At 35.9% G+C, this 26,894-nt stretch overlaps 1 protein-coding gene across 8 annotated transcripts in view; it reads right to left on the bottom strand.

The window, feature by feature from the left end:
- Positions 1-232: 232 nt before the first annotated feature.
- Positions 233-26,894, bottom strand: part of LOC121459014 (platelet glycoprotein 4) — a 78,541-nt gene continuing 51,879 nt past the window's right edge. For all 8 annotated transcript variants that reach the window (XM_041668482.1, XM_041668479.1, XM_041668477.1 and 5 more), the window contains 12 exons: positions 19,977-20,137; positions 15,290-15,437; positions 14,505-14,684; positions 13,309-13,400; positions 11,232-11,278; positions 8,374-8,443; positions 7,373-7,560; positions 6,010-6,128; positions 4,895-4,968; positions 4,325-4,379; positions 3,426-3,590; positions 233-1,134 (listed from right to left, as the gene is read on the bottom strand). In XM_041668482.1, the coding sequence (XP_041524416.1) occupies positions 3,426-3,590; positions 4,325-4,379; positions 4,895-4,968; positions 6,010-6,128; positions 7,373-7,560; positions 8,374-8,443; positions 11,232-11,278; positions 13,309-13,400; positions 14,505-14,684; positions 15,290-15,437; positions 19,977-20,137 (1,299 nt within the window). In that variant the 3' untranslated portion in view covers positions 233-1,134. The remainder of the gene's footprint in view (positions 1,135-3,425; positions 3,591-4,324; positions 4,380-4,894; positions 4,969-6,009; positions 6,129-7,372; positions 7,561-8,373; positions 8,444-11,231; positions 11,279-13,308; positions 13,401-14,504; positions 14,685-15,289; positions 15,438-19,976; positions 20,138-26,894) is intronic.

The raw sequence follows: 26,894 nt of genomic DNA, 5'->3' as shown, positions 1-26,894 counted from the left end.
TCCAATTGGATTAAAACATAGCAGAGTGGTTAAATAATTCAGAAAGATGTATGGCTTTAAATGGAATACTTCCACAGGAAATGAGATTCTGTGATGCAATAGGAACTAGACAAAAATTTAAATATAAGGAACAATGCTTTTTAACATTAGAAACCAGTCCTTTCTAGGTGACTATGAAAGCAGGAGATAGTACCACAAGCACATTTTAAAGCACATTCTAACTTTTGTAGTATTCCATAAAATAATTCTTTTATTATCATTTACATCTCTTGATACTATAACAGCTCTCTGACGTTACATTAGTTGCAGGCAAGCAGAAAGAGGAAAACCTACTCAGTTTCTGAGTATCCCATGCTGCATTATCCCAATGCAGCATGGGATACGACAACATACTTTAAAAACGAGGAGCTGAAATGTGCTAGAAATATCCGTTTCATGACGAGAGACAATACACATAAGCTTAGGGTTAGAGAGTAAAATATCGCTGCGAAATCTGATACAGTCCTTGCTGTGCCAAGGACTCTAGAGAGGAATAAACTTAAACAATATATAAACCATGGCTCACACGCCAATTGTTCATTTTCCATTCTTAAATGTCCTTCAAACTAGTTCATACTTATGAGATCCTATGTGCTAACAGTCCCAAGGTACATTTGCTGTAAATGAAGGTGGCACCCCCTACATGACAATGTTTTCCCTCCAATGAGGAAAAGAAAAATTGCTTAGAATGTACACTCTTGAAATTTGCTGTCAGGGAGCACATCAATAAATCAGAACCAAACAGGAAGAACTGTTTGACAAAAAGTGAAGTCCACTCAGGGTTACAAATGATGGACTTTACAAATGCTGGATTGTATTAAAAATATAGACTATAGTGACATATTAATCTCTTCGATATGTGCTTTGGCTTAGTGGCTTACTATATATATATATATATATATATATATATATATATATATAGAGAGAGAGAGAGAGAGAGAGAGAGAGAGAGAGAGAGAGCACATCACCATTTCTTAAACTAAAGATAGGTGTGTTTTGTAAAAAAAAAAAAGTATATATTAAGTCTTCATTTGTAGATGGATTTTATCAAAGATCTTTATGTATCCGGTGAATAAATGTAGGCTTGTTTACTACCTGTAGAGAAAAAACATTGCCAGTCAGAAAGCAGTGGGGTAATTAAAAGCTAAAATAATCTTTTCATATATAGTCAAGATAAGTTTTCAATTATGCAGCCTGATGTCTCAAGCTAAAGAGAAACGGGCTCTAAGAGTTTTACCGTCGAGGGACACATGTTCCCATTCAAGAATGACACTTTGAAACCTGCACCGGAACTCCCAGGAGCTGAGCGTAATAAGACGGGGGGGGGGGGGCAGCTAATTAAATCTGCTGCCAAGCATCACAATGCACTCGAGACTGTCTTCCATGGAGAGTTGCGGGTGTCACTAGATTCGAACTGAGCTTCGTGCATTCCCCTCGCAATGTATGCGACAAACCACATTCTCCTTAACACTTTATTCCTTTTTAAATGACTATCTCCTTTTATAATTGTCCACAGATTTAGCCAGAGAAATAAATTTTACAATGGCCCCAAATGATTATTTCAACAAACCTGGCCCTTCTAATTCTAAGTCTAGCACAGTCAAGTTATTGTGAAGGAAAAGTCTGTTTTGGGGAAAAATGCTTTCTAAAAATACTATTTCCTTCTTTACAACTGTGAAAAGCATTAACAAAACAGACAGTGATGAAGACATTAGGAGCCTTTAATTCTTTTTATCAGTTTGTCATATATGAACCTAAGAACCCTTACATCCAAGGATCATTAAGGAATGATGAAGTTATTCATGCAAATAAACAAAATTGTAACTTTTATAGGCATTCTTTTGTACTTGAACAGGGATTTGATCAAACTTAGTAGTCTTTTAAATCTATTATAGACATAAGAATACACATCATAACTCACTGTCGGGCTAATGGGAGATAGTATTTTCATTTTGGAGGGAAGAATTTTTTCATCTTTTTTATTAAATATAATATTTTTCATGCAGTAGATTTAATTGTTTCTATTTCATGTGTCTGGGTATTTTGCCTGCATGTATATCTGTGTATCATTATGAGCATGCAATGACATTGGAGGCCAGGAGAGGGCATCAACTCCTTGGACCTGGAATTAGTAGCCATCTACCAGTCCTCTGGAAGAGCAATGATGCTCTTAAGTGCCCCAACATCTCTCCAGCTACTATTTTAATTATTAAAATGTAGATATGTTAGGTTATCATTGTAAACACATGCTATGCACACAAATTTTAGAAAGAGTAGCAGAAATGATCCAGAGTTGCCTTCCTCAATAGAAATGTTCAACTTTCCATAAAATAAATATTCGTAACTACCTTCCGCATTATTTTTGAAAACATTAATATGATTAACTTAGATTTCACCATAGATAATTTGATACTTGTTATGATTGTCTAGAATGTCTCCAGAAGATATATTAATTCAGATTAATGGAAACATAAAATACAATTACAGATTTATATAAAATGTTTAGTATGATTAGTATTTGCTCAATATCAGTTATTGATGTCAAACTCAAACTTTTCTACATAAGACAACTTATGACCAATTTTAGCTTCAGTAGAATGAATTGATTTATTTTTGAACTTGTGATTTTTCAAACCAACCGTTTTCTACTCATGCTGCATTTGGGGAGGGAAGGTTGGGAAGTTTTCCTTCAAAGTCACTTCGCTTTTAGGCCAGGGTAAGTACCTTCAATTTTCATTTTTGTTTATGAGAAAAACATGGGCACTAATATCTAGATGACTCTGCCTTGAACACCCTCTGCAATTTTGCCAAGACTCATAAATAAAATCTATAACTATCTACTATTTCTTTAAACTGGGTGACTCAATTAATTAATTAATAGCTGATTTTCTTGTAATTTTTATGTTCTAATTTTCACATAGTGATTTTTAGTTTGTCACCAGAATGTCATGTCATTAACCCATGACTGGAAAAAGACCCGGCTGACATGTACATCGAAGTTTTATGAAGATAGTTTGTTGACCTCTGTGTTTCATCAAAATCTATACATGCCTGCACCTTCATCTTTTTGTCTTGCTCTTATTACTTTCAACCTACTGAAATTCTATAATTGTAATTTCACAAATTATTTGTAATTTTTAATTATTGACATAAAATGAAATAAATGAGTAAGTCTAAATTTGGACAAAAGATATATTTGCACTAATTTTACAATGGTCATAATTTCAATCATTTGTTTCTTAATTCATAAACTTATCAAAAATTGAGATATTTATTAAGATATTGTATTTGACTAACCATGTCTGAAAATATTTTTGCCCTAATTTATAACCATTTTGATAAGATTAAAATATTTTAAAGCATACACACTGTTCTGGAGCACTTACTTATTTTCCATTCTTGGATCTGCAAGCACAGTATGAAATCATAAAAGCAACAAACATCACTGCTCCAACCCCAAGCAAGGCCTTTTCAACCAGGCCAAGAAGATTTATCTTCCCAGTCACTTGACTTCTGAACATTTCTGCTTTTTCATCGCCAATAGTTCCAGTCTGTAATCAAGTTGACAATTAATATTATGGGAGTAAATGAGCGAAACAAAGTAAGTCTATACCATCTTCTTCTTTAAACCCATGCATAGGTATCAGCTGCATCAGCCAGTCAGTAAAATTCACTTCGCATCTACAAATAGACACACTGAACAAGCCAGGGAACGGTAGAGATGCCCGCCACTTTGATCATGCTGAATTGAACTCAGCAGTGAACTAGCATTCATTTGATCATAGGAATTCTTTGAACTATTCCACAGCTTTCCTAATTCTGCTTCCTGGTGTCAGGGAGAAATTGCAAAGGTCAGCAGCTGTGCTGCTGTGAGGGTTTATGCAAAGCGCTTTCTAATTCTGTGATTAATCACTTTAGCAGTTCACAGGAAATAGTTTATCAGTCAATCGTCAGTCTACTCTAATATTTCCTGTTTAGGAATAATTGATTTTTTTATTACCACTGTTATATTCAACGAGTCTTGAATTCTGCCGTATTACATGTATGCATGTTTCTCTTTTTACTATGACAAGTAAAATATACAAAATTATTTGTCTAAAAAATAAACCATAAAACTTATCAAACACTTCTGTGTAATACAGTTTTATTCTAATAGATATAACAAAGTGTAAGATCATATTTATAGAAAATGTAAATACATCCTCAAATATTATCATACACATGTCATTTTAAATACCAAAAGTTTTTACAGAAAATTGTTGTTAATGAATAATAAAATACTAACCTCATTAAGCCAAAGTATAGGTACAATATAATTTCTCTTCAGATACTTCAATGCTCTATAATACACAGCAAAAAATTATTGGTATATTTTCACATATGTAAAATACATTTCAAATTAATAATTTTTCAGAATTCAATTAGTCTTGTGATTGTTCAAGTTCCTTGATTTTGTTCCATTCAATGAATCAATTTTAACACGGATGTTTTTCAGACTGTCCATTCATATAATCTAATGTAGATTTCTTATTGGATTATTAGTTTATAGCTATAAATTTTAATCTAAGAAAGTATATGACCTCGAAGTTACTGCAGTAGTAATAATTGGATATAATGTACGTAAGAGGTGCCCCCAATAACATCCAACTAACAGTAGTTGAAATATCTAAAGGCCATTTAACAAGCACTAGATGTGATTCTTCAAAAAAAAAAGTGCCCTATTTATGTAATAATTGTGTAATGGCAAAACGATGAAAAACCAGAAGATGTCGTTTCCACTTTCACTAACACCAATCTACTCACATTTTACAAGAAATGCTACCGATTGCTTAAAAACAAAGTTAAGGAGACTCACTCGATTTTTTTGGATGGCTTGACCAGTATGTTCACCTGCAGTCGTTTTGCAAACTGTAGAGTGAATCCAGTTATCTAAAAAGGGCAAAGTTAAATAATTACAAGTTTATAAAACATTCTTTTATAATAGTCAGATTTTACCTTTTCTGTGACACAAAGAGTCCTTTTAAATTTGAAATGGAAGAATTCTTAAAGCTGGGAAGTTAGATTCTATAAAACCTTTTGCGTAAGTACATGTAATCATGTTCAACATGCATATGTATGAACACGCTGACCTACATACATAATATATGTATGTATATATACATACACATATACAGAGAAAGACATAACATATGCTTGTATATATATATATATTTACATACACACATGCATATATTTGGAGAAAGAGAAAAAATTTTCTTGACTTATCTTTGTTTAAATTATCAAATCTACATAATTTGGTTTTGAAGAAATCAACAACATTAGTAAAGCAATTTAAAAAGGAAAACTCAGATATTTTAGTTCCTGAACTAAGTGTTCAAATTTTTATTTTGTTACCGTCCACATATCAGTAAAAAGCAATGTTACAAACTTTCATTATTTTAGAAGAAATGAGTTTACTGCAGTTATTAGATGCTGAGAGCAACTTTCAGAGTTTACAGGCCTGGTAAACGTTAGACTACTGAGCTACAAACGTAAAAAAATGAAAGATAATTGAAATGTTAATAGTAGTTCTATAGCAGCTTTACATATTTTTCTTCTCATAGATTTTGTCTGAAAATTACATATAATCATAATATCTTAAGTCCCTGCTAGCAGTGATTTCTCAAAAAAAAAACAATACCAGTAAAGTAAAATGATGATGATGATATGTATACAATTGTAAGGTAACTACAGTAAATTTTACAATTATAATTTCTGGATCCGAGGGTCAGTAAACGTCTTAGAAGGTTTTATGTGTTAAAATCAAAATTGATTTCCGTGCCATTTATACATTCAAATAGGAGGAAGTAAAGTCCTAGTCTCATTGGCGGTTCCAGTGATCTTATGGATATGATTCAAGATTATGAAACAATTTATTTTCTTAAATTTTTAGACTATTATCCAAATCAGATCAATAAGACAATGGCTTACAGGTTCCACATCCAAGTATGTCCTATGCTCTTCTTCATTTGGACTTAAGCCTTCGATAGGTTCTGATATATCAGGACTTGCATGCAGGAAATGTGGAAGCGAAATGTACACAGGTTTTCCTGAAGACACATTTTAAGAGACAATTAGAAATAGGTTACTATATATATTTATATATTTATATGTTGTTTAAAATATTTGCTAGAGCATAAATTAAGCTTTTATAAGTTACTATATTGTTTGTTTTTGAAACGCTGAGGCAAGAGCACTACATCTGATCATTATTATGCAAAACCACATAAAATCTGCGATATCTCATTAAGTAGCCAGTTGATGTCTGTTTCCTCACACACTAAATTCCAGAATTCAAATGTTCACCACTAAACTAAATTAGACCGATATTCATATGGACTTGGTCCATGTTCTCAGACTCCAATGATGCTATGGCAGCACTGCCTGACTCCCTGGTTTGTTCTTTTTCTATTCTCACTGTACTACAGAGTGTGTAAACAAGACAAGCATGACAGCTTCTCACTTCTTTCTTTAGGGACACAATGAAAGCGTATTTAATTTTATTCTCTGTTTTCCAAGGGCAAAAGCTATAACCATTGCAGATGGTTAGGGGGCTTGATGTATCCTGGGAATTTTCACTTTTCCCTAACCATCAAAACAACATGGTATAATAGCACTGTGGTTTTCGTAATAATCAATTTTGCAATACTGAAACATCCCAGAAGCCTTGAAATAACTTATAAAGGCATGACATCCATTGCCATCTAAGGTTACCTTCTGTTACCATTGTTTTATTTTAAATCTTCAATAAAAAGCAAATTATGGGTGTTTGTCAGGATACAGTCTTATTCATTCATCTCCTGTCCCTGGATTCTTCTGCCTACCTAGCAGCCCTCATTCAAGCTTTCTTGTCCCAGGAATTTCTTTCTGTCTTTCCCACCTTCTTTAGTATGGTGTCCATTACACTTTCAAAACTGCACACATACATGATGCACAGAAACACACACAATGTACAGCCACACACACACAGACACAACACAGACACACATAGACACACACACAGACAAACACACAATGTACAGCCACACACACAGAGAGACACACACAGATGATGCACAGCCAGAGACACAGACACACACACACACACACACACACACAGGAGAAGGGGGGATTTAACTCTATATTCTGCATATAAGAGAAAGTTGGTGATATATAGCTTCCTGAATATGGCTTATTTTCATAATACAATGTATTAGCTGTATATAATTTTTGTATGTTACAACTTATGAATAAAACTCCCAAACATTATTAAATAAAATTTTTCAGGAGCTTTGATAATGAGCAATCTTTATACCTTCTTTACATTTGCTAATGTCTAGCACACCATATGATGTACAGTTGTTTGAGATGACAGTTTCAGTGCAGAAACAGTGGTTGTCTGGATTCTGGAGTGGCGATGCAAAGGCCTTGGCTGGAAGAACAAATCTGTACACGGGGATTCCTTTAAGGTCAACGTCACCCCCAAACACGGCGTAGATGGACCTACATGGATATTTGAAGAAAGAATTTCATACTAGGAGCCAGAATCCCATTCTGCAGATCTGATTCTATTTCTTAAATCTAGTTTATATTCTTGGTTTAACTTAGAAACACATTCCTGATGGAATTATTCTTAGAAAAAATTACTGATTTCCTTTTTTTATGGTTTTACAATTTACAACATGCCATGTTTAAAATCATGAGTATAAAACAGGAATTCTTTAGTTCTTAAAAATCTTCTAGGGTCAGGTTTACATATGAACTGTTACAGGGAATAAATATCAGAGATGCTTCCCATAGTTAAATTTTTCTATGCAACAAATATGTATTTGACTTATTCAAATTCTTTATTTGTGCTCAATTTAAATGAAATTTCCATCGTTCAAAAAGAGCTTAGAGGAAGAGCGGCTCACCTGGTGGGGTGTGTGCATGGAACAGATCTTTACCGTTCAGCCCCTGCGCTCCATGCCTTGTTCAGGGTGTCACAGATCATTTGATAATCTTTCTGACCCCCAGCCAAGCCTATACGATGCAGCCCTGTTCTCAGAAGCTTTATACATAGGGTAATGATTCGGAGGTGTCTAAAGATTGTCTGTAGTCTCATCTTCAGCGAAAGATCTGAGGATCAGGGGTAGTTGGGTGGGGTCCAGTACTCATGGGTATATCCTAATACCCTCAAGTTTAAAAACAACTTGCTGTGGGAATCATTGACACAGCCTTGTAACAAATGCATCTTTAAAAAATCAAGAAAAATATTTGTCCATCTTTTTAAAAACTGGAATGGAGAAGTCTAATGTTTGCCTTCCAGAAACTTACCTGCAAATGTCAGAAGAGAAAAACCGCAGCACCCGAGACTTCTCAACAAAAGGTGGGAAAGAGGCTGCATCTGTTAGAGATCAAGCCAATGACAAGTTTTTTTATGTGATGTGAACCCTAGCAAAGTCTAGACATCGCTCTTTCCAGTGTAGTCAGGAAAAATAAAACATGAATTGTATATACGATTTTAAAGTTACCAGTGGGTTAGCTGTCTTCAGAAAATAAAAAAAAATATATTTCACTTATTCAAGCATATACCTGTTATTGTCTTAAACATATAATCAAATATCTTTCATTGTCAAGGTAATGCATACTTAGAGCACATTTCAATCACAACGGATGTGACAGCTATCTTTGTCAATGTGATGAAGCCTAGAGTGACGTGAGTGGGAAATCTCCATTGAAGAGTTGCCTAGATCATATTGGCTCATGAGTCTGTCTGCAAGGATTGTAGAGGTTTGAATGAGAATGACCCCATAGCTGGGTAGTAGTGGCACATACGTTTAATCTCAGCAAACACAGAAATATCTCTGTGAATTGAAGTCCAGCCTGGCTTAAAGAGTGAGTTCGAGGACAGGCAAAGCTACACAGAGAAAGCCTATCCCAAGCAAACAACAAATATAACCCTGAATAAACAAACAAAAGTCCCTATATGCTTAAATTTGAATGCTTAGTCATCAGGGAATGGCTTTTTGTGGGAGGGATTAAGTAGGGTCTTGTTGGAGTAGGTGTGGCATTGCTGGAGGAAATTGCTCTGAGGGTGGGTTTTCAGGTTTCAAGAACCAAAACCAGGCCCAGTGGCTCACTCTTACTGCTCCCTGTAGTTCAGGGTGTAGAATTCTAATTTTTTTTCAATATCATGTTTGCTTGCATGCAGTCGTGTGCCCCTTCATAGTGACTCTGGACTAAACCTTTGAAAGTGTAAGCCGGCCCCACATAAATGGTTTCCTTTATAAGAGTTGTCATGGTCATGCTGCCTGTTCACAGCAATAGAATAATGATTAAGACAGAGTTGGTATCAGGGATTGGTATTGCTTCGACAGACCTGACTATGCTGCTTCTCGACAAAATGTATGAGTTTGAGACTTTTGGCCTAGAAATGCAGTGGAATGCTTTAAGTAGACCTGAATGGGACATATTGGTAGGAGCATGGGAGACGTGATTTGAACTGTGGGGCTTGGCTCAGGAGGGTGAAAGGAAACAGAATATTAGTAAGTCACTTAGAGACCAGGCCTATGATATTTTGGCATAGGTTTTCCATCTTCATTGTGTGAACCAAGGTCTCTTACTGAGACTTGAAGCTTACTGGATAGGCTGGGCATGCCAGCCAATGAGTTCAGGGATCCACCCTTCTCTACTTTCCCAGATGTAGAATTACAAGTACAGCTCACCATTTCAAATGTGTTCATATGTTTGTTTGTTTTCCCATGGTCTCTGAGGACCCCTCAGGTTCTTGTACCAGAGAGTTGCTTTTCTGAGAGGAAACATTCTCAATGTGCATCCATCCTGTGAAAGGATGTATTCCAAACTGCAGGAGGATGCAGCTTTAGATCATGATAGGCACACGTTGGCATCTTTGTTCCGGTGGCCATTTTCTCCCTCCTGGTCCCATATCAAGTGTTCTTCTCACATGGATCTTTTCCTGTCTACTCATCTCTATTTCTACCCATTTTTATTTCTTTAGTCTGATTCTATATTCCCAGCTTCATGCCTGATGTTCTTATCAGCGCCATGACTAAATTCCCAAAGCTCTGCCTTCATTAGTTAAATCAATTGTAGTTTCAAACAGAGTCCTTAATGTTTTTTTCTCTCATACACAGAGCATTCCTGACCATTTAAGAAGGGCATAGTATACTTCACTTTGTCTAAAGATTATTAGGTTTATGAAACTATGAAAGTGTTGAAATACTTGAAAATTTATTTGGAGAAGTGCCTTGGAAAACATTAATGGCTTTGTTCTACCTTTTTCACCCAATGAGACAGAATAGAATTAAATAAACTCGCAAATCTCAATTATGCCTTGGAAAAGGTAAACAGCCCCCATGTTTCCTTTATTTAACTTTCATTATCTTCATTATGTCGTTTCCCCATTAAGTATTTCCTCATCTACTTCGTAAACATTAGGCATGTGCCTCATAGTGATTAAAAGCTTATCTTTGACTTGAATTACTTCATGATATTTGATTACCATTGTGTTGTACAATCATTTTTCTTTCACGAATGAACAGTGTGTAGTGTGTTTTTCATTGAGGACAGTAAGAAGCCAAACCTACCTATATCTTAAATCAAAGATTTTATCTGTTTCTTTGCATGTTAAATCTAATTTTGAGAACACTTCAACATATATTCTTAACAGATAGCAGACATCTAATTTTGCTTCATTATTGCTTTTTGCCCATTCTAACCAACTTGTCCAAATTAGGTTGCATCTGTTTTACAATCTTACCACCTCAGTCTCAGTTCTGCATTGGTGATATGTTTTCCTTTTTGAAAGGATATCTCTTCACATCTAAGTTATCAATCTAATATTGAGACAGCATCAACTAGTAATTATACCTCTACATTTGTTTTTAACTACTTGTTGGGCACCAGTTTACTAAGTGAGATATTTCTACAAAGCAGCGTTTTTACAAAACTTTTCTAGCAATGAAACAAGACTGATCTGTGGTTAATCTAAAAGTTCTGTCATTTTAAAAAGATAGCCCCTTCCTGAGTCTGCCCAAAGATAAATACTCCCAAATACAGTGTTTGATAAATACTGTCCTTCAACCATCAGAATCCCTTTGGCTGGGAGTGAGGTAGACTTGTGGGAGAAGGTGAGATTTTCTCATTTTGGTTATTACAACAAAGGTTCTTACCTGTGCCATTAATCATGTCGCAATAACTTGGCCAATAGGACAAAGTCCTTAGGAATAAAAGAAATAAGATGAGCAAACACTCCCATTTCAAGAACACCATGGTCACACCATGCTTTCTTCTTCGAAACACTACTTTCATCAATGTAAGGAAGAATAGAGGTGATGACAGCTAGGATTTAATAAACACTCCACACCATTCAGTCCACGACTGTATGATCCTCTAGTCTTATTGCCATAAAGGAAGTACTGGGAACCTTAACAGGACAGATCTAAAACACAAGCTTCTAAGTGCCAAGTTCAATAGAAACCACTCAGACAGGCACAGTTCTGCAAGAAAACGAGAGGAGTGTAGTTCTCTACTCAGGAATTTGTTCCCCTGGAAGAATGTGCTATGTGGTAGTCTGTCCACTTGTTCATACCAATTGAATCAAATTGTTGAGGAAGTTCCTGACATAGGCTCACCCTGATATAGAAGGGAGAGAAAAAAGGAAGAAAGCAGAGTAGCACCTGTTTGGATTCATATAGTTCAAAATGTGTAAATATTTAATGTTTTCAGCATTGTGCTTTTGCAGGTTTTACATTCTTCCCACTTTGGCATTATCAGGTACCAGTATTAGAAAGATATTGAACCTATTTATCTTTTATTTTCTAATTTATCTAATATATATATATACATATACATATGTGTGTGTGTTTGTGTGTGTGATTAAAAGGAATAGAATTAAATCTCCATGAATCTTCTCCAAGACCATTTTGACTGAGAGAAAAGCTAGTGTTGTCCACTCCTCTAACACAGCTAGTCTACAGGGATATCAAGAAACACCATGGCTTATGTTTTCAAAGGAAGTGCTGCCAGTCATACTCAGCCTGGGCACAAGGGGTTAAAGCAATTGCCTAATCTGACATCTTCACGGATCAACCACCTTTAGTTCTAAACCCCACCCCATGATTGACAATGCTTTTCAACCCCACTCTACAGTCTGAAACCCAGGGAGTACGAGCAATGTTCAACATGCAAGCTTTTATATGATGAACCGAAAAGGAAACACATAGAATTGTTTTTCTCCGCTAGACTTCTGTATAAAACCTTGTGAGTGTGAACTTCTTTCTTCTTTAGAAGCAAAAGCATATCTCAGGAAACACTTACTCATTGGATGTTAGAGTTATGTTAGGGAACAGGTGGATGTAATAGTTATGTCTGTTAAGAAAATCATTTACACTTTTAATCTATCTCTAGTGGTCTTCATGGAATTAGGCCATAAATAGAAAAAAAGAAGTTTCTTTGTCTCCTGAGACTTATTTGGCTTCTTTATATTTTACAGAAATAAATAATAAAAAAAATATTTCAAATGAACTGTCAGGAACCGTGAGAAAGGAAAGTATGGCGTCATGAACCTACTTTTTTCTTTCACTTTTCCAAAGGTGAGACATTGTGAGATTTATTACTGTATTAAAATGCGAATTCCATTTTCTATCAGTAGAAAAAAATATTGGCACGGCAGGGAAATTGTAAAAGTGCTTGGATTCATTAAGCATTTTCCTGGTTGGAATCATTTAAAACATAACACTGCAGTGTACAAATTTTATTTCATATGCTCATTTAAAAAGGCATCGAAAGATCTATTTGCCTACCTCATAGATTGTATTGATGTCTTAATTGGTTATTACTTAATTGTATGGGTTCACTAAAATGCTAGACATGCTAAAGAGTTAAAAATTAACACTGTATTTCTTTGTCTAAGAGAAGGAATGAATAAAGGCAAACTTTTCATGTGTTGGTGCTGCTGAATGTCAGTCAGACTGTAAGAACAAGAAAGTGGCGTGAAGAATGGTTGAATGCCTATATCACAGTTGCCCAGTATGCTCCATAGCCACGTCTGTTTTATAGACTGATGCTGCTGACTTAGCAGTAGTAGGAAAATAATACTAACAGTTCTGTAGAACAGCCTAGTCTCTCTCTCTCTCCCTCCCTCCTGCCCTCCCTCCCTCTCTCTCTCTCTCTCTGACACACACACACACAGACACACACAGACACATACACACACAAACACATATAATAAAAACACAGCGTTACTACCTTTCTCCTTTGTAAGAATCAATTATTGCAACTTTGCTTATGTTATCCTTTCCATTGAAAACTTTGTAAACTCCATCTACAGTATCATTGTACTGAAAAATATAAACAAAAAAAAATCACTCATAGATCAAGTCTTATTTAATGTGTCACAGCATGTGCAGCTAACTCCCTTTCACATTTCTTATTTAGGGGTCATTCACCATCATTTTATATTGTTAAATATTTTAATGGTAGAATATAAAAGTTGCCTAGCAATGACTGTTAGGTGCTGAGATAAAATATAAGAAAATAACCAACAGACACTGAAGGGAACCAGACTCCAGCATTGCCATGAGCAACCAGAGCCAGTGTTCTTCAATGTCCCTAGCAGGTTCTGGTAAGGACACGTTGAGCTAAACTTATGAGAATAACAAAAGATTTCTAAAAGTATTCTAAATTTTCAAATTGTTAATAGGAAGAAGATTATTCAAGCAAAACTAAAGATTCCGTTAGCCAAAGAAGGAGCTGTGATAATTTGGTTCAAATCATAATTGAAAATAATTCCTTCAGGTTTCCCAATTAATATTTTACTAGTATATATCTGTATAATCTGAAACACTAACAATAAGGAAATGGAAAATCCAAGTAATATTTCTATACAGTGTCCAATGATACAGCAGTCAAAGCAGACATTTGGTTGGCGTCACACTTGTAACTCAGAACTTAGAGCTGTAGCTACATACAACTACATACAGCAGGAAGGCACACCATCAGTAAGTGAAGCTTGCTGAATAGCTAAAGTAGAAATTCACAGTAGCTTTTTAATCCTTTAAGAATTTAAAGGTCTAAAGATTGAGGAAGGAGATGATTAATATGTTTGAATTTTAAAACAAATACATAATATTATCCTTGATTCTTCAGAACTGATAATTAAAATTAAACACAACATGCAAAGATTTACAAATAAATTTTCAGTTGTATTTAAGAATCAAAATTTGATTAATTTTTAAACTAAGATGAGTTTAGTAAAACTCATTAAATAATTTTTTTACTAGCAAAACTTACAGCATATAAGGTTGAGACTTTAAAAATGAATTAATTATATATTCTCAGATTAACTAATAAGGCTCATATGCAAAACTATAAATTTTTCCTCAATGTCATTTTATTTCCATAATTAAAAGATAGCAATGTACTCATATATATTTGATACTTACAGGATAAAACACACCAACTGTGGTAGAAATAGGATATGGAACCAAACTCAGAAATGGATCCTTGTAACCCCACAGCAGTTCTTTCAAGGTTCTATTTTGGAACATGGAAGACTTGGACTTTTTGATAAGGGAATTGAGCATGGTTTGAACAAACGCGTTTGTGTATATATGTGACGCGGCCTACAAAACAGAGATCACTGCTTGAGAAATCGGTACATGCCATTTCTTTCTTTCTTTCTTTTCTTTCTTTTTTTTTTTTTTTTGGTTTTTCGAGACATGCTTTCTCTGTGGTTTTGGAGCCTGTCCTGGAACTAGCTCTGTAGACCAGGCTGGTCTCGAACTCACAGAGATCCACCTGCCTCTGCCTCCCGAGTGCTGGGATTAAAGGCGTGCGCCACCACCGCCCGGCGTACATGCCATTTCTTAAATAAGTGGACTAAAGATAACAACTAAATTTAACTAAAATACAACTAAGCCTTCAAAATCTGTCAAATTCTGTCTAGACAAAAGTTATAATTTGTGTCATTTTTCTAATTCTCTCATGATTACATTTTTTTTTCTGAATAATTTCTAGCCACAGGAAGACATTCAAATTAAGTGCTGTCTTTAAATGATACTTAAGTCGATTATTGTGATTGTGTCATTTTTCTAGTTGACAAAATAAAATAAACTCATTCTTTTTATAAGTGATAAGATAGCTAAAGCCAAGTGATGAAGGTCATTATGAGTTGAATTGTGTGTGACAGGGTCTGCACTCTTCCATACGGTAGCTAGTATACACTCACTGCCACAGCCAGATTTAGAACTGTGAAGGTGTCATTCTCTGTTCCGACAGACAGCGAAGGCTCAAAGATTGCTCCGTTGGGCTGTACAAAAGAGACAGTGTGGTTCACACCGTCCTGAGTTATATTCTCCTTGGCTAGGTATCGAACTCTGAAATAAAGAGAAACCAACAAAATGGGGGGAAATCAATGTACTGTGTGACCACTAGATATCAAATGTCTCTATTCATTCAACAACTATTTTAACCCAGAACAATTTACACCAACCCACAGAATTACAATGGTAAATAACTATTTAACACTGCATCTCTGGAAGTCTAATCAGAAAGGGTCTTAAACCTGGGAATAGGAAAGTGGAATAGGACTGAATTAAAATAGATGATGGTCTTGGGAAATCAAAGTGGAATGGGTTGAGGACATTTTGGTAATAATTCCATGTGATGGTCCAAATTAATAGAAATGTACATAAAAAGAACTAAAAGTAGCAAGTTCAAAATACTGAAGATGATGATGATGTGGTTTGAGAAATTCAAGTGTTTGAGCTTTGTTTAATTAGGGAGTGAGAGAAAAACAGCTGGTGGTAATAAAAGCAAAAACGAGATTTTAAAAGTAAAAGGGTTATATAATTAAATAGTGGTCTTTATTCTGAGGGTAAGGAGTGTATTTTTCATATTAGAAAGACCTCTCAAAGTGTGTAGTCTATCCAACATTCATGCTGTAAGTTCATTTGTGAAAGCAACAAGGAGCAACAGAGTCTATTTAAAGGGGTCCAGAACTAATTCTATTCCTTCATTTTATCTCTTGACTTCTCATTTCTAGTCTCTTGGCTCAACAATTGCAATACTTTTCATGATGTGTTATGAGATATTGTTTTGTAAAAAATCACTTTGTTGGTACAAGCTATCCATTAAAGTGAAATAAGGCAGACATCCCCAGAACACTTTTCTATACCTGGATGTCACGTATATGAGGAGAGTTATAACTACTGTGTATAGACTGAATCAGGCATGGAGCCTACAGGTTTGATATGAAATGTGAATTCCTGTGCAATACAAATTATGGGCCTCCATGCACATTGTGACTTTGGGTATTTTCAGTATTTTTTTTAACTTCTTGTCATGTTTCAGCTCAGGCTGGCCTTGAACTATGTAGGACGGGAAGGACATAAATTTGCTATATGCCAATCTTTCCAGTGCTGTAGTTACAAAGATAAACCATCACAGCTGACTCTAACTTCTGCATGAATAAGCAAGGTAATGGCCATATTACTTCTAAATGTGGCTTAAATAAAAATAGGAACCTATTTTAATAGTGATACCTTTATGTTTATTCTCTGTTGAGTGAGATACTTAAGCAACCTAAGAAAATCTGAAACATCTCAAGGCACTAAATTCTAAAATAAGTATTTTAAAATTAAGGTACATGTTAATAATAATTCAAGCAAGTCTACAGGAATTGCAGAAACTTTGATGCAGTTATGACTAAGTGAAACAAAACCTGAATAATTTTGGGTAATTTTTCCCTTTAGTAATACTTACAACTTCAAACCAGTAGATGGCACTCAGTAAGAGAAAAATCAGTAAAATATGGTCTCCTCTTAGAAAAGTTCTTTTGAAAGAACATGATCACTCTCTTCTTCAATTAAAAAGGAAACCTTGGAATGTATTAGTTAATAAGATTAAGGGAAATAAGTTTACTTGATGCTTTCATTAGTATTCTTGTCAAAGCAAAGATAAATTTAAAATAACCAAAGGGACTATAGTAATCAGAGTCATGGCAGGTTGGGGTATAATTATGATATTAAACCAGGTAATTTTGTGCTTTGACCATGTCTTATATTGTCAATCAATGCTTCAACACATTGTTCTAGTAGTCCTTTGCCAAATCAACCAGTGGTTCTGTTTTAAGAGGCATATTTTCCTCCAGACTCAATTTAAAATGAATTCAGAGCCAGGCATGATTTCACCTGACATATAGAAAACTTTCGAAAGAGTAACATTTTTTTTAAGCAGTTGATTATCCTCCACTTATTTCAAAGATCCTAAGCAAGCTAAGCTAAAGAAATTCTGTTTTGTTGATGTCATGAGACAAGGTGACTCACTCTTCATCAAGGCCAATTTGAAATTGACGTAAAAAGCAGAGCTTGCTGTGTGTAAATTGTATCTATAAATCCTACTCCTTGCCAGCCTTCACTGTTGCCTTGACAAACAAAAAAGATGTACCTAATTTATCCCCTTTAAGTTTTATGTGGAGCTAGACTAAAAGTTATAGGAATGAATCCTATAGGATAGACACATACATGCTTTCTAGGAGAATATAACTAGACTTAATTGCTATGATTACACTTCTTCGTAGACCCACAAAATCCTTAAAGGTGAAAATCATTATTGCTAAACAAATAAAAATTAAAAAAAAACCCAAATAGAGAATCATTATCCCTAAACAACAACAACAAAAAAGATATGAAAATTTCTTAAATTCTATTATCTATTCTCTTCTCATACTTGGTCATGTTAGGCATATATTTTAGACTTTATTTCTAGTGTCTTACCGTGGATTATAGATTTCATAGATACAAACTTAGATACCATACATACAAACATAGATATCATCACATTTTTTAGAAATTAGATATTCATAGTTTCCTGATAAGTACTATAATATAAAAATATTTTCTTTGCAGTTATAAAAACAGTCTTCTTTGGTCAAATTGTGAATTGTTTGTAGTAAGGAGGACGGGCTGCATCCCACCGACTGGTTAGGTTAACCCCAAAATAACGACACAGAAATTGTATTAATTAAATTACTGCCTGGTCCATTAGCTCTAGCCTCTTATTGGCTAATTCCCACATCTTGATTAACCCATTTCTATTAAATCTGTGTTCACCACGAGGTCGTGACTTACTGGCATGAGTCTAACCAATGTCTATTTTGGGCAGGAGAAGCATGGCGTCTGCTTGACTCTGCTCTTCTTCCCAGCATCTAGTTTTGTCTTTCCCACCTACCTAAGTTTCTGCCCTATCAAAAGGCCAAGGTAGTCTCTTTATTCAACCAATGAAAGCAACACATCCTATACCAATTGGTGATATTTTCACTAAAGAGAAAACTATTAAAGCATGTTAGCCCATGTTGGTATAGTAGGCATGACCTTCACAACAACTACTGCTTTGTCTTCATAATTTAGAGTGTCAGCTGTTAATCCAGAAACGTGCTTTAAAAGGGATAAAAAAACAGTGGAAAATGACATAATGTACAAAATGCTTAGGAACTACAACTGTGGATTATAAAGATAATTAGGAATACAATAATGTGGATATAATTTAATCACGTTACATAAGTGGCATGGAAAGTCCTTCTGTATTTGTGTTGCTTTTATTGGTTAACAAATTAAGAAACTGTTTTGGCCCATAGCAAGGCAGAACTTAGCTAGGCAGGGAAAACTAAACTAAATACTGGGAGAAAGAAGGCACAGTCAGTGAGTAGCCATGTAGCTCTGGAGAGAGACAGTCAGGACAGAACTTTACCCAGCAAGCCACAGTCACATGGTGATACACAGATTAATGGAGATGGGCTAGGTTAGGATATAAGAGTTAGTCAGAAATACGCTTAAACTATTGACCAATCAATATTGTAAATAATATGGTTTCTGTGTGATTATTTCGGGGCTGATCAGCCGGGAACTAACTAGCGGTCTCCTAGAACACATAAGTAGTTGAGCTTCTCCTTGAGAAGAAATCACATAAACGCGCGAAGAATGATACAAAATACTCAACAGTGTTTTCAAGGGAAAATAAAGTTATTCCAAATTCACAGCTAGGGTAGTTTTTTCAGTGCCTTTGACAGCTTTGAGAGTTAAAAAGAAGAGGATCTATGATTTTAATAGAAGAACATGTATGCAGAATAATGATTATCAGTCCCTATATCTGTGAATGTGGACAAATATCTTCCCTTTTGACTGTCTGTTTTGTTTTCTTCTTCATACAGTGATAGTTTCTGACTGATTATCTCTCCTAGACTCATTCATTTAAGATTCTATTTATAATCTTATTAAACCAACCATTAGAACACTTAAGATAGCGAGAAAATTGGTTTAAATTGCTATGTAAATCTCAACGCCTAGATGACCTCAGCACTTACAGGAACTACCATTATGCAAAATCATTTTAGCTTGTAGTTCTCAAAGTAGAGTCTGTATCTGAAACACACAGACCAGTTTAAAACCTACAGGCAGAGTCTTTGACTCCCTTGGCGTAGAGGTTGGTGTTATTGCCATTGTCCCCAGCCGAGAGCCACGCCTTGGCAATCATAGCTGTAAGAGTCTTATTTCATTTTATGATGTTCATCCTGTATACTTAAAACTTTCAACATGCTTACTATGAAGTTAGGAACATGGCAAAAATGTCAAACAAAACATCTGTGAGTTGTTGAGGACAGTTATTTCATAGCTTAAAGTTGATAATAAATTCTATACTTCTTTTCTGCACAATTCAAATCTGGTAACATCTGAATGCCATATATGTATAGCAACAGGAGGAGTTGTTAAACCTATAGATAAAAGATCCATTACAGGTAAGGTAAAAAGTAAGCTAATGGCAAGAAAGCAAATGCATTTCGATACAATGGAGCTCCTTGGGAGGAAAATTCTCAGAAGTGAGGTGAGAACACTACTCAGTCTCAAGAACTTGCTCACCTGTATGTGTAAGGACCTCTCTGTTTCACTTTGATTTTGTCACTGTTCTTTGCCACATCATCTGGATTTTGCACATCAAAGATCCAAAACTGTCTGTACACAGTGGTGCCTGTTTTAACCCAGTTTTTGTAAGCAATTGTTCCTTCTTCAAGGACAACTTCCTGTGGAAAATAAAACAAGTTTGGGTGGTTTCTTTACAATGAACACAGACACTTCTAAGACCTAGTTATACTTAGAATAAAGGAAACAACTTGTGCGAACTTGTGTAACTTGGTCACACACTTAAAGCAGGAATGTTTTCCCCACAAAGCACCCTCTCTTGGTTAAAGTTTATACAGAGAATCTGTGAGAGAATGGCAAAGCCATCCTTGTCGCTTTCTAAAGGAAGCTTTCAAGTGAGCCTGTGGCAACATTTCCTTAGTCAACAAAACAGGAAATTAAGCTAATTCTAAAAACGGTCACACCGAAGACGCTTTGCCAGGTATAGTCTTCTAACCTTGAGGAGCAGTGTTAGTGAGACACAAAGGACAAATGCAGAGAGAAAACTTAAGTATTATTGGGAGTTTTACACAGCAACAGCACCAAAACCCATCCTTCTACCCAACTTGGGCAATTCAAGGAATTGGGACTAATCTTTGTTAAATGGAGACCATAAATGCTCATGATGAATTACATAAGTATAAATTTTCCTCTTTGGAATCCCATTCAACCACTATATGTTTGCAGGAATGCCTGATTCTATTTCCAAAAGATATAACTGCTTAATTTATCATTGTACTACTAATTTTCAAAGAAAAAAACAAGATGAAGGAGGAATAGTGTATGTGTGTGTGTTTGTCTGCATGCATGCATGCATGCCTGTCTGTCTGTCGGTCTGTGTGTGTCATGATACACATTAGAAATCAGGTATATGAGTTGTGGTGGAAATACACAAGAAGAAAATATACAGCAAAGGAACTGAGACTGTTACGAGCTGCCTCCTGTTTAGATTTGAGACCAAGTGGAAAGCCACAAAGCCCATGAGGGCCCATGTCATTGTCTGCTCAGTAAGAGTTCCCATAGATGCTAGCCCAGCTGCTGTCCAGGGCAGTCACTCTCTGAACAGGAAGTCCGCAAAGTCATAGTAACTAGTGCAAACAAAGAGAGTTTGGAGCTGGTAGAAATTCCGGTTAAGTGATTTGAAAAGAATGCCTAGGTCCAAGAGTGTGTAAGGAGAAAAGGAAGGAACATATTTCACAAAATTTAGCCTACTGGAATCGATGAACACAGGGACAACATAACCCATTTTTCTTTCCTGACCTGGAAATATCAGTTCACTGAATGACGGGGTCAGGAAAGGGTAAGAAGCAGTAGCGTGCATTTGAGGTTGAACCTCTGAGAAAGCAGGTGGCTGTCACAAGTGCAGCCCAGGCAAGCAGTATCACAGTGGCTGAGGAAATCTGCATCACTGACCCTTCCACCAGTCCTCTCTTGCTTCATACTGTTACTAAATTTCCCTATCACACACACACACACACACACACACACACACACCCTGGTCATGTTCGGCTCAAAGACGGTGGATGTGAAAACAAGTTTCATATCTTTGGGAATCATATTGCTTCATGCAGAGGATAATGGGAGTTCAGAGAGCAGAAGGAGGCAGCAGGCTAGGATGGGTTTGAAACTGTAGTGGTGTGCCCCCAGCACACTTGAACGAGGGCTGCTCGGTAGTGGTGTAGGCGGGTGCGCTGCTCATGATGTTCAATTTCCAGTGCTTTTCTGTTAAAGTATCCTTGAAAGCAAGATATGCTGCCAAAATGTAGACTTCCACACTAGCCCAGTATTAGGGCAGACTTACAAAACAAAGAATACTTGCTTTTCTTAAGATAAACGTGTTTGTGAATGTCAAAGCTAAAATCCGTGTTGATTCAACTATGTCAGAAGTATGTCAGAAGACTATGAAAAAAGAACACCCTCACACACATAAGCATCGGCAGGTCATAAATTTATAAGGCCCAACATAACAGCTGTTAGTGATCTTGTATAACTAAAAGTACAGATTCATTTCAGTCTTTAGTGAAAATAAGTCACTCTACTCTTCTGAACTTGAAACGGTTTCTGAGTGTACATGTTGTTTTGTTCTGTGAACAGAGCAGCCACTGGACTGTGGCTGGGAGGCGGGGTAGAAAGAGAGCTGTCATTCAAAGACAGAGATGTACACACTAACTTTGAGAGTTATGTGGGTGAGTATTCTTGTAATGGAATGGCAACGCCAGGAAAGTATGTGTCACACTCACATGACTGTTAAAGTAATAATTAGATAACTTTACATTTTTCTGTATTGGAGTAGAGGAAGCACAAGAACTTAAAGAAAATGCCTTAATGCCCAAAGAGCCCGTGAAAACTGAGAATCATAGGTAGAACAGTCAGTACACAGTGAAACTAGACACCATAGAAGAAACTAGATACTAGAAATCTGTGTGGATCCAGACGGATTATTTCAGTTATTTATATCTTAGTTTCCTCATAAGGTAAAGATTAGATATGTTGAGCAGTATGAACTAAGCACATTTAGAAGCAAAACATATGGATGACATTTGAACATGGTTTGTCTTCACCTCACAAATTATAGCAGCTAAGAAGTGTGGGCTGAACGGCCTGAACACACAGAAGCCACCTGGCAAGTGCTCACTGCTAGTCCTGTGGAGACAGACTCCCCTTGTTAGAGCAAAACTCCCATCATTCCTTCCCATGCCACTCAAAGTCTGCGGTCAGCTATTCACTGCCTAATGCCGTCATGTGACAGTTACAATACTATATGACATTTCTTTTTCTGTTCCTTAATCAGTGATGATTTTTATGTCTTCCTTCAAAGTCAGATGTTTGTCTTTGTCACCATACTTCCCATCGACCCTGTACTGTTCTAAGCAGGACAGCATGTTCAGCAGTATGATGGCCATGGTGGGAGTGACCAGCCTCATTCTGTGCAGATTTGAAGCTCCACTCCCCAGGAGGGAATTCTGTTCTCCTACAGTAAATCTGGTCAAATGCTCATGGCTGTGCAAGTCGTAGGCACTAACAACTGTTTTTGTTTTGCTGAGTGAACTTACACCCTTCCACTGTCTTTTTAATATTCACCCCCATGCTCACAGATGAGCATCAAGCAGTGCTTTGTTTAGAGAAGCTCGTTTTCACAGTGAGTGCTGGTTATTGCAGAGATTCATGACTGGTGAAAGCGGCAAGTGTGAGTGAGCGCTCAGTGCTGGCTCAGTCTTGAAAGAGGCATCTCTGTCACACTGCTCCCTGGAAATCTCAGAAACTTCCATGAAGAAGGGGCTGAAGGCATGTAGAAACTGGAGGAAGGGAAGGAGCATGGTGACATGCTGTCTCCCAGCCATGGTATGGATGCTTTACTCAAGAACTCATCAGACGTCTTAGTGGCTGAACATTCTGTGTCCAAGGATGGACCCACAGAATTTCATTGGGAATGGGGGGGGGAGTCATTGAATCCCACCTGTCCTCATGTGAACAACACAAATTGAACTCATCCTATCACTAGTAATGAAAAAAATCAGATAGGAATAGTGTTTGAGAAAAGATATCATTGAGAGGGGACAAATAAGACCATAAGGGGTTACTATGGTCAAAATACATCCTACATATGTAGGAAAATATCATAAAGAAACTCATTACTATGCACACAACTAACATAAACTAATAAAATTTCTAATATATATGTGTTATATCTACAAAGTTAAAGAGAATTCAATAGATTATTGGTGACAGTTATGCTAAAAAGAACAAATGGCTTTAGTATTAGGATATAATCAATTCAATATGGAATAAAATGTATTGATGCATATTAAGGCATTAAGATTTAATATTTCAGAGGTTCAAAAATTAGCCTTTCAGAATTTATGTAAGAAGCTAGAATGAGAGATTTCATCCCAGTTGGAAAGTGAACTATATGATATTGACCATGAAAAGGAAAAGAAACTCACATTTGCTGAATTCTGTTTCTAAATCATTGATTGTGAGCCATTGTTTATAGTTCTATGGAGGTATGTGTGGTATGTATGCTGTTATTTTAACTTAGTTATTCTACTGTTACTTAATCTCATGCCATTATATAGGAGAATAATCCTTACATATAAAGTAGTTAAAGACATTTTTACTGGGCTTTTATGTACCATGAAAATATGTGAATTATTTCATAATTTCCAGGAATACTACAACCATATATTATGCAAATATAGACTATTGTCCAAAATTTATCAGTTTAATAAATCATCCTGGTGGATTCCATTCTCCCTCCATTCCCAGATTTGTGCAATCTCCTTTTGACCCTGGGTACTATATTACCCCATCTCCTTTTGTGAAAGATTACACATATATCTCTCATTTCACAATAGTGAGCTCTGGCATATGGTATCCTGAAATCAATCTCAATTTTCAGTCTTCAGGAGCCCTCCACTCTTTTGTGAGGTGAAATCATTCTTTGACCTGGAGCTCAGGCTAGACTGCTGGCCAGAACTCCCCAGACATCTGGCTCTGTCTTTCCATGGCTGAGATCATAAGTACAAGCTACTGTGGCAGGGATTTTACAAGGGTTTGAACATTGAACTCAGGTTCTCATGTCTGCTTGGCAAATACATCACCAGGAGAGCTGTCTGCACAGTCCCTAGCCACTGCTTATTTAGTGTTCATCAGCCAAAAAACATTTCATTTCAGCTTCCCTTTATATCCGTTTTCCTCTTAACTTCTAGGAAATTATACTCCCTATTCCTGTTTCTTCATAAAACCCAGCTTCTTTTCCTTTTCTGTTTCTCCTTGCTTTTGACTATGCAAAAGTCTGTAGTAAGCAATCCTGCTACTGTGGACACTCAACTCTTAGAAGGCAATGTGTTTGTTTAGTTTTATCTGTAACCTCGCAGCAATCATCAAATCTGTTAGAACTCTGACCTTTGAATACAGACTGATGTTCACATCAAGCCACTTATAAAACCTCTGTGCCTTTCACCTCTTTGGGTATCTATTTCCATCAACAAATTAGGTGGGCATGTTATGGAATGTCACATTTATTCCTCTCTCTCCTGACTTAGTCCTCCTATTGAAAATAATAATGTATCTCGGACTCCACCAATTTTTATAAAGCATTACCATTTTAGTCCTTTGGCAATATAATGAGCCTGTAAATAAAGATATTTCTATAAAAGTAATTTTAATCTCACTTGTGTAGAGGTTCTGTCCCACAATCCTTGTTCTTTTGAAGATTTCATGTTATCAATTCCCAAACACATTCATTCTAGGGTCATAGTATTCAAGGTTATATCACTTAGTCTCTAATTTTTCATATCTACTACTTAAGATGGAATGTTGATTTAGAAGACTGTAAAAATAGATCAAATTTTATCTATCTATCTATCTATCTATATCCACATGTTTATTTATGAAAGTTAAATCAATTTTGTATGGGAAGCTCTTAGTAATACTCTTAGTCATTTGTGTTTCTTATATTATTCTAAAAATAATATACCAACTGTTCTTTACATCACCAATTAGTTACTTTTTTCATAGTGTTTAAAATGTCACAAATCTAAGTATATTGCATTATCCCCAACTCTCTTATTATTCTAGTAATCCTGCGATATTCTCTATCTTTTAATATTATACAATATATTTTGATTGTTTTCTCTCCCCTAATTCCAACTTCTCTCAGAGCCTTCCCTCCTATCCCCCACCCTATGGATTCAACTTCATATTCTCTCTCTCTCTCTCTCTCTCTCTCTCTCTCTGTAAAAAGTGAAAATTGAAACAAAGAAACAAAATAAAAGCAATAAGACAAACCAAGACAAAAACCTAAACCAAACCAAACCAATCAAAAAGTGTACAATGAAACACTGAGTCCATTTTGTCTTGGCCAACTACTTGTTGGCATGGAACCTATCCTGGTGTGTAGTTTAAATACTCGGTGAACTCCATTGGAGAAGAGTGATTTTTATTTTCTTCCCCAGCAGAAATCAATTGTAAATAGCTTTTGTGTAAGGGATGGGACTTTGTGTCCATTTTCTCCTCTCTGGGCTGCGGTTTTGTCTATTTTGAGCGTTGGCAGTCGTCTGACCCTGCCAGTCTCTGTGAGGTCATATGTGCCTGTGCCTATTGTGTCTGAAGGCACTGTTTCCTAGAGCTGTCCACTACTTGATTTTCTAGCCTTCCTAGCTTGCATTCCACAGAGACCTTGACCTGTTCCTTCTTAAGTGCACTCAGCTGCATCCCGCAGCTTTCCCTTGCTGTTAATCAGTCCTTTTGAAAATCGCAACACAATCCTTTACGGGCTTTTCATATTAAATACTTCTTCAAAATCAAATAAAATTTCATTGTGTCTTCTTCAATCTCCATGAATAATTTATTTTTCTTCCTACATAACATTTATTTTTAATATTATACGTAATTTAGCCCTATATTTTCAAAGCTTTGTCCATATTCTTTCACAAGACACACATTTTCTTAGATATTTCTTATACTGGTTGAGAAAAAGTTTTATTTTGCTCGCTCCCAATTATTCATTCTATAAATAAAATAAAACTCTCTTTTCATAAGTTTTCTTTGTGATCTCTGAGCAAATTATTAAAGATTTAATATAAAATGGTGTTAGCTTTCATGTATCACTCAAGAAAGGTTATGTGATTTAATTGTGCTACATAAAGAAAAGATTAACTATTCAGCCATTGTCCATGTTAGTCTATAATGCTGTTTCCTGGGAGATTGTGACTTTTTGTTCACAAGAAAGTTCTGGTCCGTGTGTTGACACAGGTGATGCTCTGCAATGATCCAGGTTGAAACCACAAGGGACCAAAAAGAAAGAGCCAGAGCAGCGGCAGTTCCATCTCCTCTCCCACCCACACCCTTCTTTGTAATTCTACATCAATAATACTA

The sequence above is a fragment of the Microtus oregoni genome, unplaced genomic scaffold, assembly GCF_018167655.1.
Source record: "Microtus oregoni isolate MIOR12 unplaced genomic scaffold, Mior012 000018F_ref0000195, whole genome shotgun sequence".
In the NCBI taxonomy this organism is placed as follows: Eukaryota; Metazoa; Chordata; class Mammalia; order Rodentia; family Cricetidae; genus Microtus; species Microtus oregoni.
This window is presented reverse-complemented; position numbering and strand designations above follow the sequence as displayed.